At 45.4% G+C, this 18347-nt stretch overlaps 1 protein-coding gene across 1 annotated transcript in view; it reads right to left on the bottom strand.

Annotated features, from left to right (window-relative positions):
• Positions 1–18347, bottom strand: part of LOC146866380 (alcohol dehydrogenase 1A-like) — a 381054-nt gene that overhangs the window by 150743 nt on the left and 211964 nt on the right. The window contains exon 8 of the mRNA XM_085636246.1: positions 14743–14881. Within this exon, the coding sequence (XP_085492372.1) occupies positions 14743–14881 (139 nt within the window). The remainder of the gene's footprint in view (positions 1–14742; positions 14882–18347) is intronic.

Genomic DNA, 18347 nt, shown 5'->3' with positions numbered 1-18347 from the left:
TTTCATTTAGGTTCAGACTTCATAATATTTGGCCAGCAATAATCTCCCCTCAATAATCTATATTCATCCAAAATGGTCAGGCGACTGAAAATACACATCTAGCGGTGACCCAGATGGAGGTGGTTGAAAAGCACGAGCAACCGATGGTCCATCTCTCGCTGGATGCAGAGGAAGTATTGGACAGTGTTGATTTGCTGTATCTTCCAAAGCTTATTGATTAAACGCAACAGGGCCACAAAATGCAAACCTTCATTCAGGCAAAGTATAAACGTACCTCAGCATAAATCAGGAACATTAGCAAATATACCATGAGGGTACAGATTTCACAAGGCATGAGACAAGGATGCACTTTCTCCCCCCTAATCTCCGCTTTATCTATGGAACCACTAATAGTTAAAATTCTGAACTACTCATATATTAGTAGTGATGCTAAGAGTGACTGACTGTTTAAAATCAAATATCGTTCCTACAGGCTTGCAGGCCTGCATGCATGAAATATCCCAATCATCTCTGTAGAGGATTAAGAACTTAAGAGTGGTTTTAGCTGCATATCAAATTAATGCTCTCATTGTTGGATGGTACTAAGTATCAAAATAGCTCTAAAACATATAAAGGAAATTAAGGAGGAGATAGCAGAACTAGAGACAAGCATTGGCATAGCCAATAGGTCTCGCCTTTGGGACCTTATAAGTGTTTAGCTATGCAGCATAATATTATGGGTGATGTGCCATCAGGGATTGAAGAACTATACTATTACTACACACTGGGTCATGCAGTCTGATGCAGGAATACATGCTTGCCTCAGGAAATATCTATAGACACATTCCAAGGCTTTTTAATGCGCAGCATTAAAGACAAATGCCTCCATGCATGTGAACAACACTATAAAATTCTGTGTGTGACAGCAAAGTATCATGAAGAAACATATTGTAAAATCATGCACCTTCCCTCTTCTGCGTCACGTTGGATTGTTGAAGCAACAGAAAGGCGGTAAAAGTGCTGCCCAAGCTCCAACATGATGCACACAGAAGAGTTATTATATTGTTAGCTTATGATGGGCCAAGAAGCAACTTTATGGCACCTGCCGTTCATGGTTAAATTGGTAATACAAACAAAATCCAGCTTTAAAGATGCTGCTCTTTGTCTGACCTGAGAATTGCAACAATATGTGTAAGATATCGTTGAGTGAACGAAGCTAAAAACAATGCATCCCCTTGCAGAAAATATACATATAATGTAACCACAGTAGGCAGAAGGCAAAGTAAATTCGAAAAGCAGTAAATATTGAACTCCTACGCAAAACAAAAATGTGAAAACAAGCAAAGTTTTACCTATGCAAAGCTTCAACATATCGAAAAACAGTATGTATTTATCCACCCAAAAAAAGACATCAGAAAACAAAAGACTATTTCCGCCTAGCCAAGCCACTGTTGTATGGCGTGCATGGGAAGACTTGACACAAAGACGTATTTCAACTGTGAAGAAGGTGCTTTATATTATTTAAGAGGGAGCATAAATTAGTGTAAAAGGATGTTAGGGGAACAAAGAGAAAAGAAAACGATGCAGTCTCCTAAGGAAATCCTGCAGGTACCGAAAGAAAGTTGAAGTTATTTATATATTTATAACACCAATGCACATTATAGCGATTTATATTTATTTAAAATGTAATTGTGTCATATGGAGCAAAGTTATTATGTGACCAGTTGAGAATTTTTGTTGTCTACGTACTTTTAAAAGTAGTGGAGTTGCTTAATAAACAAAAAACAATTGTTATGGATTCCAAAAATATTGCGTTTAACCCCTTCAGCGCGGCACGGATTACCGCGCTGTGCTGAAGGGTTCTTGCGCGGGCGGGGCCGTGACGGAGCGGTTCCGTCATCCGCACAGCGCGACCGACGCGCATGACAGAACCGCTCCGTCACAAGCATCGAAAGGGTTAATACATTGGTGAATATTTTGGTTCTGCACTTTATGCATTTAAAGTTATTTGCGCTAAAATATATATATATACACATGTATTTAGTAAATTACAGTCTACTGCCTAGACACAGACTTTATCACCTCTGACTTGTCACAGTGTGGAAGTCGAAAATAATTGCTGTTAGCATGAGCTGAAGCCATCTTGGTTGTGGCGTCCATTTCGTTAGCCTTGTGATGCTTCCGTCTTCACTGTTGCTTGTTATTCTATTCTGCCATCAGCTTTGGTTAACTCCTTCTATTCCAAGCTCAAGCAATGTATGAGCTCAGAAAGGCCTGTAGCTTCTAGAATGCACCTGTTTGAAAATGTAACTGTCTATCATGTCTTACTGATATCAGAAGTTCGGTTTCCCCTTCCATTCACTGACTAAGTGATAGCCATCTGCCCATGTTTGTCGATAACTATTTCTGTGAAGAACTGTACCCTCTATTTGAGTCTCCATGCTTACCCTGCAACAAACTCAGTATAAAAGACCCATGGTGTGTATATTCAAGCCACTATCTCCTGATCCACTTGAGGGTATTGTATGGACGTGGTCTCACTCATGAGTGAATAAACTTGTTATTTTTTAATTCCAGCTTCAGCGCCAATCTCTTCTTTGTTGGTTTAAGGACCCGTGGACAGAGAAGGGTGAACCCCTGCACCGGTGAGCCCCTAAAAAGTCTAATTTCCACAGTTTGGCACCCAACGTGGGGCTCATCGGAGACGCGGCCACCCGAAGGAGTGGTCTTGACAGAGGAATGGAATATTGCTGAGGAGGTACCCTGCATGAGGAGACCCTTGTCTTTGCAGACCAAAGTGACTTTTCCGGTTTTCCTGATCTGGTGGTGGCCGGCCCAGACTGAGATTTCCTTAGGCGCACGTTTTTGCAGTGACCTTTAGGTCACCCAAGAGATTGGCAGTTGGAGGCTGGAGACTTGATTGGTAAGGTCGCTGCAGCGGCACTCTTGATTTTGGATTTGCTTGGCCAAGATTCTGGTTTTGTTTGTTTGTTTATTTATTGCAATAAAAAAGGCAGGTAATGTGCGGATTCCTCTCATTATGATATTTGATTGAATGGGTATACTTGAAAGCACATGCCTGCATTTAGTAAAATTCATAAGTGGTGATACGGAGCGCTCTTGAGTTTTCTGCCAGGCCTATTGGTAATTTGGTCTCTTCTTGCAAAGGCTTGGGGGTTTTATCCTATCTTGTTTTGGGTGGGTCTGCGGACCCCTGTAATAGGAATGCCTTCTGGAATATGTATGATTTGGTAAAGAAACAGAGTGTTTGCGAACACTCTGCCAGACCAACTTGTAATTCGCCGTATTTTGGAAAAGGTCTGGGGCTAGAGCCTGTCTTCTTGAACATGGAAATATGTTTGGGCTGTTTACTTGTCTTGGTGCAGTATCTGGACTGCTTTTGAGAGCTCTTTTGTCTGTAGATATGATTTACAATTGGTTTGGTTTGAGTGCAGTCTGTAGGATGCCTTTTGTTTTTGTCCTGGTGTTGATTTGTTGTTTGATTGTGTGTTTGAGTGTCTATGAGGTTTGTGAACTGACACCTGTGGTGATGCTTGTGAAGTACTTGTTTGAGTGAGTAGAGACTGTGCTCTTTGTGTAAGGATGGCTTGTCTCAGCAAGCTGTGTTGTGTGTTATGAGTGTGTGTCCCCTTCTTGAAAATGTCTTAAATGAGCTCAATTTTGTTTGATGTTGTCATTGTGTTCTGCAAATGCCATTGGAAGAATTACACTTTAAATTTTGAAGAATGAATAAATAATAATACATAAATAAAAATATGGTTTGATCAGAAATACTAGTAACAACAAACATTCGTTTTTACATAGGAAAAGTGCAACTTTTGAAAAATGTAAAGAAGAATGCACGTTTAAATTAAACAGTGCTGTTTATTTCTGTGTTTAGAAAGACACGTATTTTAAAAGTGCATGTATGAATGTGCTCTCCCCCTCTATGAAAAAGAAGGGGGGAGAGACCAGAACAGACCAAGGAGGGTTTATTTCTGGCAGGCTTGCTCTGGCACTTCGGCCTTGAAAGACATTCTGAAGGAGGGTGCCAGAGCGTAGAGAGAGATAGGGGAGGCTCTGCTTATTATTTTTGGCAAAAGGCCAGGCAGGTTCTATGAAGCCATAAGAGAGAAGGAGGGCCAGCAGTGTCTGTGGGCCATGTGCAGCTCCTGACACAGAGAGCAGCTTTGCCATGCATGCAGAATAATGGTTTCAAATGAAGGATTGCTGTGCTAGGGCTAGACGAGGAGGCAATAAAATAAAGTTTGCATTAATGCGCTATCATGATAAACAGCACAATAAGCTAAAGGAATTGGTAGTTGGTCATTGGGTTAATGTTTTCTAGTTAGCTCAATGTCCTTGTACAGCAAAATTTACAAAGTGGTACAGTCCAATAGTATTGGACATGGCCTCCTTGGTGTGGTTTCCCCTAGTTATTTGCCTCCTACAAGTCTGTCCGTGCCCAGCTGCCAAAAGGGGTGAGTATTGTCGACAGGAGGTCACCTGCTTAGGTTACCTACTGTCGAAGGGGGTAGGAGACTAGCTCCTGGGCAAATTAAGGGTAAAAAAAATTAAGTGACACACTGTGTTTTTTTGTTTTTTGTGCTTGGTATATGTATTAATGTGTCCTTTTTTCTTGGTTTATGTGCCTATTATGTGTATTATTGTGAGCTATTCTGTGTGGAAAGTAAGCAGGGCAGCTTGTTGTTGTGTTCTCTCTCTCTCTCTCTCTCTCTCTCGCCTGTCTAAGCTGTCTAGGAACGGCCGTGAGACAATCGGTTGGGCTCGCTTTAGTCATTTATTTCACAGGATGCTGTGAATATGTTCTTGAATAAATAGAGACAAAGCACCTCACCAGTGCACGTCTAATTGGCAATTAAGTAATACTGTTTGAACAAATTGTTAGAAGTAACCAAATGAATAAATAAATATGCCATGTTACTACCCCTCCTTTCTGTAAACTAATGAAATTGTAATTGGATAAGGATGAAAGGATGGGTAGAATAGACTGATGTTCCCTTATTTGACCTTTAAGGGGAACTATATGTTGGTGGTTTTTGTTCCAAATTCCCAGGTGGCACACCATTATTGTTGATGTTATTGCAGCACTACATAAGTTGCAGAGGCATCACAAGTCCCTTATCAGTTAGTCTATGTAATCGAGCTGACAGCCCCTGCTACAGCTGGTGAATAGGTTTCTTCCCTGAATATGATATTACATAGCCTGGATCGTGAAAAGTATGATGCATATGGTTCACAATGCTACGATCGATGCCCATATGCCCTTAGCACACATTTTTAAGAACAAAGTGTTCTTTGCTTGTTTCTTGTCTGCCACAAAGTTCTGCTGGAAAATTCATGTACCTACTAGGTTATGTTTAATTTATCAGTTATTCATGTAATATAGATCTCTGTTACATTCACAGTTTTAGAGTTTCCCGCTACACCTATAATATGGGAGCATGGTCATAAGAGTAATACATGGTTGTTCTTATGCAAGGAAAATTATTTTAGAGCTGTCTGAAGTTTTGCACAATAGTGAAGGTTCACAAAGTAGAAGCTGTATCGTGATTTTTATGACTTATAAGTACAAGTTTGTTAAAAGAATAGTTGTTTTGAAATTCATTTTTTTAGGTTCTTCAGAAGAATAATATAGGGGTGTTTCTGAAATTGAATATCCTCTTTTGATTGATTATTTGTATGTTGTGTCTAAAGATTTCCGTTTTGTTCAATAACAGATATCTGCTGCCCTACAACCATTGTCAGAGGCGCCAGGATATCAGATCCAACCAGGGGACTAAGGGCAAGTCTAATTTGGAGCCGAGGTGAAGGGGCCCAGGCCAGGTGTTGCTGGCCACTATAACAGCGGTGAAGGTGGTAGGCCGGAAGAAACATGTACCCCTACCACTGTCGGATAATTCTTGGGTGAAATACGGGGTCACAAATCAGGACGGAGAGCTGATTCCTCGCTTTGTTCATTTTTTTGATGCCTAGCTAAGAGAGACACAGACAGATAACAAGAGCAAGGAGGTTTTGCCTGAGGGGACCCCCTCTGAAACAAGGGTTGCTTCAGATACTCCAGTTTCTGTGCATCAGGCCTCTGAGTACCGATTCCCAAGTGAATGCAAGTCTGCACCTTTGTTGCTGATAGAGGTGCCTGGGCATACTAGGTACAATCTGCAACCCCGACGAAAGAGCAGTGCGCCAGTAGGGCAAAACAGGAGTTAGGGAAGGACTAGAGTTTAGGGTACAGGTGCTGTGGCTTTGGTGCCTGTTAGATTAGAGTGAAAAATGGTCTGATGCCCTGCCCTTAGCATTGCTCTCCATTAGATCGATACCACATACTCGATCGGGCCTTACACTTTATGAGGTTGTTTTTGGCAGACCCATGAATATTTGGGGGGTCCCAAAGCCACGCCCTATACATGATGTTCCCCAGGTGTTGATGAGTGACTACTTGTAACAGTTGACTGACAGCTTGCTTTCTATTCAATAACAGGTCCGAGAAGTTCTTCCTGACAGGTCGCAAGGTGATGGTCATGATCTGCGGCCCGGTGACCAGGTGATGGTGAAGGTGTTCCAGAGGTCGAGCAGCCTGGAACCTTGGTGGTGGGGACCTGAGCAAGTTCTTCTGGCGACCAGAACTACAGTCTGAGTGACCAATCGGAAGAACTGAGTCCATTCTACCCACTGCAAGAGGGTGCCATCCGCCTTGGTGGAACCTGCTGCGCTGAAAGATCACCGCAATATCCTGAACCCCGAGAAAGGCCGAGCTGCATCACCTGAAGGATCTGAGGAAGTCTTTCTGGACCACACGATGCCTGGTACATCTCGATATCAGCTGCGACCCCGGAAGAAAGACATTTTGTTGCTAAAAAAGACTGTTTGAGCCACTGTCCTGGGTTAGTGAAAGTCTGAGTAGCAAAGGGGGGGGGGGGACTCTTTTAGTGATACTCGTCTCAAACTCAGTGAAGAAACCCATGGCTGCCCAGGACCTTAGGGCACCATCTGTTTTTCAATGTCAGGATGAACATGCCTACGGAGAAGAAATCAACTGCTGCAAGAGTCTGTGATCGAAAGACTATGTTCATTATTGGACTCACTTCGATTATTGTTCTGATCGCTGTAATAACATGGGCTGTAGAGGGAGTAGCTCCTGCTCGAAATCTACTGACTGCTACTACTCCTGTCCCCATTGAACACCACTACTTCACTCTTCCTTATCATGAGAAAAAGCACCGAATGTCCTATCTCAACAATACGTTCATTCAGATGTTGCATCACACCCACCCACAATGCTACGAACATTACCAACTGTTGGGTGTGTAGAATGATGCCAGCTCATCATAAAAATGGAGGAACGCCTTTTATTCCTTTGCCGTTTTCACACAATGGGTCTTGCCGGGCCTGGTTTGCGCTGCTGTGAGCTACTCATGTTGCTAACATTAATGACTTTGGTGTAGGAAGACTTAATGCCAAACTAAACAGAGCCTGTTACCCTGATGAACAAGGATCCACAAGCTAAAGGAACTGTATGGGAAAAGGCGCTTGACACGTGTTGTAGAGGCTGTAACCAATCAGACAGCTATGGCCCTTGGGAATATCATGGAAGAACTGCAAATTGCGAGGATTGTGGTGCTCCAAAACCGGATGGTCCTCAACGTTGTCCTTGCGGACTGTGGTGGAGAATGGTGCATCATCGGGAGCAGTTGTTGTGTCTACATCCCTGACCACGCTCCTTCAGTTTTTGAAGCGATTTCTAAGCTGCACAAAATAGCCACTGAAATCCAACAGGATTCAGGGACATGTACTTTGACTGGATGGTTGTGGACTTTATTCACTACCTGGGGCTGGAAAATGTTAACAGTCCTATGTATATTTTTTGCAATCCTTTTTGCCTGTTGCTTATGTATACAATGTGGCCCGATGCTCTGTTCCCTCTGTATTTCTACCTATACCTCATGTATGTCAGCTAAACAAAATGCCAAGAATGTAAATGCCCAACCAGTAATAGACCAAGAAATTGGTGAGTTAATGATGATTGACTTCCATGATATCTTCCATGCTCCTTCTAAATCATAAGGATGTCTTCAGCTAATGCTAAAAGGGCCGTCTGTGGAAATCAAAAATAATTTCTGTTAGCATGAGCTGAAGCCGTCTTGGTTGTGGCGTCCATTTTGTTAGCCATGTGATTCTTCCATCTTCACTGTTGCTTGCCTTTCTATTCTGCTTGAGTCATCACTTTAGTTAACTCCTTCTATTCTAAGCTCAAGCAATGTATGAGCTCAGATAGGCCTGTAGCTGCTAGAATGCACCTGTTTGAAAATGTAACTGTCTATCATGTCTTACGGATGTAAGCAGTTCTGTTTCCCCTCCCACTTCGCTGACTTAGTGATATCCATCTGCCCATGTTTGTCGATAACTATTTCTGTGAAGAACTGAATATTCTATTTGAGTCTCCATGCTTACTCTGCAACAAACTCAGTATAAAAGACCCATGGTCTGTGTATTCAAGCCACTACCTCCTGGAACACTTGAGGGTGTTGCATGGACGTAGTCTCACTCATGAGTAAATAAACTTGTTATTTTTTAATTCCATCTTCAGTGCCAATCTCTTCTTTGTTGGTTTAAGGACCCGTGGACAGAGAAGGGTGAACCCCTGCACCGGTGGGCCCCTAAAAAGGCTCAATTCCACAACAACAGGCCTGTCTCTATCCAGTAGCCACCACTACATAGTAAAGTGCTTTCAAAAGAGCCAAAAGCCTTTGAGTCATTAACAGCTTCACCACAACTTCCCGATCCAGCCCTGCATGCTGAAACAAACTGTTTTTTGTGTGAGATATGCAGCGCCTCATAAGCGCCGTCAAACAGGGTCTAACGTAAAACGTAAACAACTGTCTGAACATGGACAATGGTGCTTGAGATGGGTCGATAAGGTGGGGCAGGCTTGATAGGTGTTAACTAATTGGTATGGAAAGCAGTACGTTTGAAGGAGCAGTAATGTGAAGAAGACATTTCACTTCATTTGATAAGCCGGAAAAGCTAGTTCTAAGTTCCACACTTGCGATGGAACTGGTGATTGTGCATAGCAGCTAATACTGGCAAAATGTATAAATAACATATATATGCATTTTGCTACATAGTTGTAAAGTTCCTCACGTGGGTAGGATTGAGTAAGCAATTTATGAAGCGTGTTTACTTTTAGCGTGCTCTACCCGTGCTATCACCCCTCCCCCCAGTCCCCAAAAAGCATCTGATACATGCCCCTAAGTTGGACCTGGGGAACTTAGTTAAATTTACAAAGTGCTCTTCACGTGGGAAAGTCCCTAAAATAAATGTAGAGACATTCGGATATTCAAATTGAAAAGACGGTATGGTTTGTACAACTATCGTTAGGCCAGCCATGTAATCAGTTGTTATGTTTTTAGATGCAGTTTGAGAATGAAACTTTTAAAGTGAAACCCCATTGTGACCCGAGCGCTAAACAAGCCCCGATTTTCTGCTGGTGAAAAAACACACAACATGCAGGGGAGTACAGATACAAAGGGGGAGGGGTGGTATAGAGACCTTGGAGCAAAAAGGTATGGGCTAAAAGAAAGGGAGGGTGAGCACAGGAAGAGGGGAGGAAACATACAAGGGGAGCCTAAACTTTCCCGTGGTCGGTTAATTATAGAGTTTAATAACCACAGAATGCATTATCTATTATTACTACAATTAGCATACTGCAAAAAGAATTCAAACCTGCTGTCAGGCGTTTTTGTTCTAACAGTGCCCTACAGTGACAATGTATTGTTACAAAACTGTGAACAAATAAAAAACAAAACTGAGAATGTCGGTGGTTAGTGGGAGGCCAGAAGCAGCGACAGTGAAAGCAACCAGGGAAACGTTCCTTTTGTGTGGGAGGGTGGTGGAATGGCTGACGATTTACAGCCATATCGCAAGAAGAAGCAGCAGCTAGAGGGTTAACAGAGTAACAAAAAGAATATTCCAAGGAATGAAGCGCTAACAATGTTTCTTATTAAAAAACATGAACCTCCTTGGAAAGCGCAGTTCTTTTGATCCCAGCATGCTTAACAATGTGTTTTGCCTTTTATAATTGAAATTGGGATACTCTCTTCTGTTAGCTTGGCCATCATTTAGCTGCGTCACATGTTTAGATTGAATATACAGACTTCATTTCGGAGCTAATGCTTCACTTAACATGAAAAAGTCTGACAGGGCAGGGTAGATGGCGGGCTGATCTTGCATCGAAATCTCAGCCTCTCCCACTCGCTTCCACTAGCGCCGCCGGTTCCTAACATAATGGTCGCCTCTACAAGTGTGAGAGCAAACTTGCGCTGAGGACTGAGGCCTCACTAGAGGCAGCTGTAAAGACTTACCGATGCGTGAGCTTCAATGCCTTCTCCTTTGCGCCAAGAACAAGCATATACTTTTATGCGGTCTTTTGTGAATTACAAGCAGATTCTGCCCTCACGGAGTTTGGTGCCTCCACAAACCAATACACTAATGGGGGGAGGGGCGTGGTACTCCTGGAAGAGCAGGGACACGCTTGGAGCTAAGCAGGTTGGAGAAGAGAGACGGCGTCTCTCAATCCCCTCTAGATGCTGGAGAGGCCAGGGTTTCCCTGGCAGGACATCTATATTTAAACTGCTCAGAGGAGACAGTTTATTACAGCCAGGCACAGAGGAATTTCTTAAACTGGTGGACCTCAAACTGAAACAAATCCATAACTTCCACCCACTAGCACTGTGGCCCGCCTCATTGTTAACTTCCCTTCATGCGGACGCCCAAGCTACAGCCCTTGGTGAATCCCGGGCGGGAGAAGAACTGTGCATGCAAGCACAGCTGCGGCGCTTTAAACATTTTTGGGGGAATAAAGTAGCACTGTGGCCCACCTCACTGTTAACGTCACTTCATGCGGACGCCCGCGCCACAGCCCTTGGTGAATCACGGGTGGGAGAAGAACAGTGTGTGCAAGCACAGAAGTGGCGCTTTAAAAAAAATGTTTGTAACAAAAAAACAAGCAGAGCTGCTTTCAGGCAGCAAGAGAGGAAGCAACAGAGAACCTGTATATTACAGTGGCGCTAAGCACCCGAGCCACTGCCCTTGGTGCATCACGGGCGAGAGAAGAACCGTGTGTGCAAGCGCAGCACTATAAACAAGAAGACCGAGAGTAGTGCGCACACACTGCAAAAAATGTAAGGAATGCAGCTGACACCCTGCACGCCTCTGCTCACTCCCGCAAGCAAAACGCTGTGGGAGTGAACACTTGCAAAATAGGTTGGACATGCGCCCGCCTTTAGCCATTTGCAGCCTCCCATTTCAATTTGACACAGCCCACAGCCAACCAAATGCAAGGGGGGAGTCTGACCCACACAGAAAAGTTTAGAGTGATTACATGAAGCCTCCCATAGAGGAGTGCATGTGCTCTGCAAGAGGATCGACCTAAAACAACTACTGGATGATAAGACATTAACAAACACCAAAGACTGTTTAGAAAAATTATAAGCTATGATTAGGGATTTTCAAGCATTTATAATACAAAACAATAGACAAGACAGAGAAAGACAGAATGAGGTACAATAAAGAAAGTGCTTATCCATATTTAAGGAAAGGCTTTTGCCACCAAGCTTCAGGTGACCAATTGAATACAGTCTATTAGAAATAGTCGTCTCTAGTTAGCAGTGGCTTGCACCCAGTCCAAGTAGGGACCGTTCCTTCAGTCAGGATAAGGGAGTTACACTTCTAAAAAAACCCTGCTCACTCCCTTGGTAGATTGGCATGAGCAATGAGGCTTATCTCAGAGGCAATGTGTGAATCATTTGCACATAACTCACAGAAACACAGTGAAAATACTACAAATGCACACCACACCAGTGTAGAAAAATAAAGTACTTTATCTAAACCAAACAAGACCAAAACACACATTCAACAGACAGATATCAAAATATGACTTCTAAAAGGAAAAGAACAGTTCTGTCCATAGAAAATTAACCATGCATCACTTTTGTTGCAAATTACCCGGAATGTGTAAAAAAATCACAAGCCAAACAGGTGCAGGGAAGGTGATTTGTCAGTTCCTTACGCGCAGGGAAGGTGATATGTCGGATCCTTGCTCCAGAAGAGGTGATGTGTCACTTCCTTTGCGGGAGAGGAGGTGATGAGTCAGTTTCTTACTGTACAGGGAGGGGATGCATCAGTTTCTTACTGGAGCCCCAGCGTTGATGTAGATTTGGCGTACAGCTGCAATGCGTGGAAACCCAGATGCGCTGGGGGTCGATGCTGTGGCGGTCACACAGGCGCTGCGTCGATTTCTTCAGCCACGGTCCAACAATGTGTTGATTCTTTTAGCCACACAGCAGTTCCTGTGTCAGAGTCGGTGCTAAGGGTGCATGTGACTCTGCATGCAGCTGTTTTTCAGGCCGCTGACAGGCAATTCGTCGATTCTTCGACCACATGAGGCCATGCGTCAGAATTTTCTCTCAGATGGAGATGCAGTGTCGAATAAAAAACAGCCGCAAGAAGGGTGAAGCGTTGATTTTTATAGTTTCTTCAGAGCTTCACAGCTTTCTGTAGCAGGAACAACCTCCTGGGGCCCAGAACTGGACTTGGCACCACCTAGCAGGTCAGAATTCCCAGCAGGGGAGTTCAGGGAAGCTGTTGGTGAAAGATTTGAGCCCTGAGATTTCATAACAGGAGGCAAGCACACAAAAGCTAACCTCCAGGGGCCCAGAACTGGACTTGGCACCACTTAGCAGGTCAGAATTCCCAGCAAGGGAGTTCAGGGAAGCTGTTGGTGAAAGGTTTGTGCCCTGAGACTTCATAACAGGAGGCAAGCACACACACGCTCTTGTAGATTCTTCTCAAGCAGGTTTCACTGCAAAGCCCGGCCTTTATACTCACCTTTGCAGAAACAGCAACTGCAGGCCAACCCAGTAAATCAAGACACAGCAAAGGGGCAGTACTCCTCCTCACAGCTCTTTTTCCTTGGCAGAGGTTCCTCTTGATTCCATAAGTAATCGATGGTTCTGGGGTTTTAGGTCTAATATTTATACCTTTTTCCTTTTGAAGTCTTTGTAAGAAAGTCTCTCTTGCCCAGTAAAAAACATATTTTTCCTCTCTGATCCAGCCACACTACTGGGGGTGGAGACAGCATTGTGCGTGGCAGCCACTGCCTATTCAGGGGTTCAGTGACAACTCTAACTCAGGAAGACCCATCAGGATGCAGGGCACACATCAGCTCCCTTTGTATGAGTGTCTGGAGTAAATGCAGAAACCGCCCCTGTCAGTATAAACCCAGTTGTTGATTCCACTGCTAGGCAGAGGCACACGGAATGGTAAAGGAAGAAAAGGCACACCATCTAAAAGTGGCATTTTCAAACACACAATTTAAAAAACATCTTCACTAAAAGATATATTTTTAAATTCTGAGATCAGGGAACCTAAACTCCAAATCTCCATCTGTTCCCAATTGAAAGTTACACTTGTAAAATGTTGCAAGGAAGCTCCAATGAGAACCTATGAGAGAGAAAGCCTTTCAATAGTGAAAAACTTAATTGGCAGTATTTCACTATCAGGACATGTAAAACACACTACTACCTCACAGGAAGTTACTCAGTTCTTAACTGGTGGAAGTATCCTCTTGCTAGTCTAAATCTATGAGCAACGACACCAACTCAATGGTCACTAGTCCTGGGAATGATCCTCTTTGCTCTTGTGGTTACCACCACTCCAAACACAAGTAATAAGAAGCATGAAGAGCTTGTAAACTGCAATACACACTAGCAGTCTAAAGTAACGAACACCAGCTGTTGCTTATTACTATTACCTTGTCCTTCTTTACTAAGCATGCAATGGGAGTGGATTTTTTGTGGTGCTGCTGTATGTGGGCTTTCTTGTTCCATGTGAGGCAATCTGCCAAATCTTCTGGGGTTGCACCAGCTATTTTCTCCCTCATTCAGACAGCACAACTTCTCATGCTTGTATCAGAAGCCCCCCGAGAGAAAGCAGGCCTAAAGTTCTAGCCTATTTTGCTGTTCCAAAGACTGGCTGCCTTAATCCTTCTACCCTCTAAGAATATATATCTTTAATATATTTATTTTAAATTTATCAGATGAAGCTGCCAAAGTATTATTGCCTCGAAAATAAATGCAAGGGAGCAAGGTTTTCAAAATCGCTTTTATATCAGTGTTGCTCTATGGGAATGCCCTTGAACGTCTGTGCTTCTGTGTAAGCCAAAGTTTGAGAATGTTTTTACCATTTTTACGAAGCCTGATATTTAATTTTGTATCATGAATTTAAATTTGAGGGAAAATTGGGCCATATTATCAATGAACGGTGATAACATTATCGCCGCTTTAGCGTCAGGAAACCGCCGCTAAAGCGGCGATAATGGGCTTAATAATATGCCCTTGTGAATTCCCATAGAAGCCCAGGTTCACACCAGAACCTGGGCTTCTATGGAAATTCACAAGGGCATATTATTAAGCCCATTATCGCCGCTTTAGCGGCGGTTTCCTGACGCTAAAGCGGAGATAATGTTATCGCCGTTCCTTGAAAATATGGCCCATTGTCCTTTTGCTGTAGTGATGGTGAGTAACAAAGGCATTATCCACAGCGCTTTCTCCCCAATTATACAGTGCTCTCTCCTAAGATACAAATCACACTATATGTACCCAACCTATGTTCACGTAGACTCCAGGCTGATGACCATGTGTTATTTCTACAAGGCACTACATTTTGCAGTGTTCTATAACTCACCTCTGTCCTGAGCGAAGCACTTCAAACCCTTGGTTGATCTCCTCAAATGGGAAAGTGTGGGTCACCAGTCCGTCCACATCAAATTTTTTTGCCATGTAATCAGCCACCAGCTTTGGGACGCTATCTTTGCTCTTCCAGCCTGAAAAGCAAATTGGAGAAAACCATGAAAGTACACAAACAGCAATTAGCAGAACTGCACATAAACGTTCTCTCAGTAATAAATGTAATTTTTGCTAGATGGTGTGAGCTTGCGTGAATCTGCTCCTGCCAGTGCGAGCGAGTATACTGTGTATTACGGTTGTGCGCCACATACTGCCTTTGCCTTGTGGATGCCTTGAGCACCAAATATCAGTTCTGCTGTAATCCTAAACTTGCTCGGGAGGAGGGGCTCAATCTAAGATGCCCCGCCCATGCATGTAACTGCTTTCACATTAGCTCTTGCAGGCAGTGGTCCTTTGCCTCACAACTCCCACGTGCATCTTGTTACTAGGCCATTAATGCAGTGTGTGACAAATGGTTTGTGAAGCTGGGTAGAGTACGTGGAAGATGACCATAGTTGCACGGCTGATTGAACTAAAATGTTTTCTGCAAAAGGTACAATTGAGGTAGAATAGGAGAAGGGGGCTGATTGTTTGCAAATGCTCAGCCCCTAAGCTGTCCACCTAGAATGCATAGAGCTCAGCAAAGGTAAGCACTTTTGGGACAAATTTAATTCTTTCCTCCCCAAATCCATTGCTAAAAACCTTTAAGTGTTCTTATTCCTTTAACATAAATCCCTGTCCGAAGCAGCCTCTCTTTCAGCAGCCCCCCCATGCTTAACTTGACCAAGCAACGGAGAAGCTGGTGGACTGGGCTGGTAGTGTAGACTGCGTAGCAGATACTGGGACAAAATGTGCCAGGCTAGCGCCCCACGAGCCATAGGCAGGAAACAATACAGCACAGACATCCTTAAAAATTGGGATCTATTTTTAATTTAATTTATTTATTTATTTATTTTATTTTATTTTTTTAAACCGTTTATTGCATTTTGAAAAAGTTACAGGTATGGGCCTACAACCACCCGGCCGGCCGCTAGAGTGACAAAAGCATGTGACATACATACAGTAAGAGTCTCTTGGCGGTGCAGATTGGTAAAGCAGGAGACATCAATAGCGCAGGCCGCATAACTCCAAGCCCACAATACGGTTTCCTTTTATCAAAACAGAACAACACAAAAAACCACACCCGCAAGGCAACCCGCAATCCAAAGTGACGGCACGTGCTCCGTAAGTGGGGGATCCCAACCAGCAGCAAAACTCTGAAGAGGGGAATGGGAGTAGATCAGGGACTGGGGAACCACGTGCCCACGGCTGAGGGAAGGGGGTCGGCTAGGGGGACGGAGCTGGCGAGGCAGCCGGTAGCAGTGGCGGCTCACAAATACCCCCGCGGTAGGCGTTCCAGGGGCCCCAAATTTTCACCCACGCCCCAGGCTTACCCCTCGCCACATACACTACCTTTTCACGAAACATACACCAATCCATATGTTCTTTCCAGGCCAACACCGCCGGGGGCCTCTGGGATCCCCACAATTGGGCAATGTCACGCTTAGCTACCATGTATCCCAGAGTCACCCACCGAGTCTGCGGGACCGAATAGTCATTTGGTTCCCACACATTCAGCAAGCATCTCCTCGCTTCAGGCAACAGCGCGACACACGTAACCACACGCAGAACCTCATGCACACCACGCCAGAATCGCTCCACCTTTGGGCACTCCCACAGTATATGCATGAAAGTTGCCAAAGCACCACAGCCACGCTTACACAATCCGTCACCAGCAAAGCCCATACGTAGAAGCCTTGGCACCATCACGTAAACCCGGTGAAGGATCTTAAGCTGGACGAAGCGAAGGCGAGCCGGGATGGCCACCTCCTTCGGAGAGGCCACCGCGGAAATCCAATCCTCGTCGTCCAGTTCCAGCCCGTCGGCAACCCAGGCCTCGCGGAGACTAATCAGCAGGCACGATCTGTCGTTGATCAGTTTTTTATATATAAGGGAGATTGTGCTGTCTGGAACATGGCCATCCAGCACTCTGTCCTCCAGGGGGGAAGACTCCGGGATGGACGCGACATCCGGGAAGACGGAGCCCAGCGCGTGGCGGACTTGTAGGTACCGAAAGTACTCACTGCCTTGCAGCTGAAACTCCGTCTGCAGCGTCTCAAAAGTTTTGAATCCCCCCCTCGTCCAGAGATCTCCCACCGTGCTGATTCCGATCGTGTCCCACTTCTCGAAGCCCTTCGACGTCCACAGGGAGCCCAACCTCTCAGACGCATATAGCGGTGACGCCCGGGTCAAACGGTCCTTCCACCCCATAGCTGCATTAGCCGCGTGCCAGACACGCACCATGACACGCGTCGGTCCCGTCAGACGGGAGTCGGGCGCGCCAGAGTAGAGCGCTCGATTGTAATCGCCACCGGGTAGGAGCATCTTGTCCATTTCAAATGCCGGGTTCAAGGCGGGCCCGTAAAGGCCATGATTAATTGCAGCTAGTTGGGAGGCCCAGTAATACCGTTTAATGTCCGGGAGGGCGACCCCCCCATCGTACCACGGGAGCGTCAATTTAGCCAGAGCAATGCGCGGCCTCCCGTCCCAGAACAGGCGCCGCTGGAGGCCCTCCACCTCACGGAAGTAGCGCGCCGGAACCAAGTCCATAGTGTTCTGGAGGGCGTACAGAAAGCGCGGCAAGGACATCATCTTAAACAGGGCCGCTCGGCCAAGCGGCGGAAGACGCCGCCAGCGCGCAACGTCCTCCTTCAGGCGCTGGAGGGGGGGTAGCAAGTTCCGCTCATAGCGGGCCTCCGGGTCTAGAGTAATATATATACCCAGGTACCGGAACCCCTGGGAGGCAATCTGGATCGGGCAGTCCCGTGGTAGGGCCGGAGCCTCCCCGGAAAGCACATATACGCAGGATTTCGCCCAGTTGATGACGAGGCCTGAGTTACGACCGAAGGAGCGCAAAACATCAACCAGGACAATCAGCGATTTACGCGGGGAGGCGAGATACAAAAGGATATCATCGGCGTAGAGGGACACGCGGTCCTCATGCTCGGGGGTCCAGCGGAGACCACGGATAGAAGGGTGCCACCGTAGCCACTCCGCCAAGGGCTCCAAGGCCAGTGCAAACAGGAGCGGCGACAAGGGGCAACCCTGACGCGTGCCCCGCCCCAGCGCGAATGGGGCCGAGACTCGCCCATTCACCACCACCTGCGCCAATGGGCCCGAATACAACAATTTGACCCAGCTAATGAATCCCGGTCCAAATCCAAATTTCGCCAGCATCGCCCAGATGTATGGCCATTCAAGCGTATCAAACGCCATGGTGGCGTCCAAGGACGCCAAGATGGCCGGCTCCCGCACAAACGGGACACGCGCGAGCACCCCGTGCAAGCGTCGCAGATTAAGAGCCGTGTTGCGGTGGGGTATAAAGCCAGATTGGTCTTGGTGGACCAAATCGCCCACCACGCCGACCAACCGGTTGGCCAACACCTTGGCGAGGATTTTGGGCTCCGCGTTCAAGAGCGAGATCGGCCTATAGGATGTGACCCGCTCACGGGGTCTCCCCTCCTT

The sequence above is a fragment of the Triturus cristatus genome, chromosome 2_1, assembly GCF_964204655.1.
Source record: "Triturus cristatus chromosome 2_1, aTriCri1.1, whole genome shotgun sequence".
In the NCBI taxonomy this organism is placed as follows: domain Eukaryota; kingdom Metazoa; phylum Chordata; class Amphibia; order Caudata; family Salamandridae; genus Triturus; species Triturus cristatus.
Note: the sequence above shows the minus strand (reverse complement) of the source record. Positions and strands in the feature narration are given on the sequence as shown.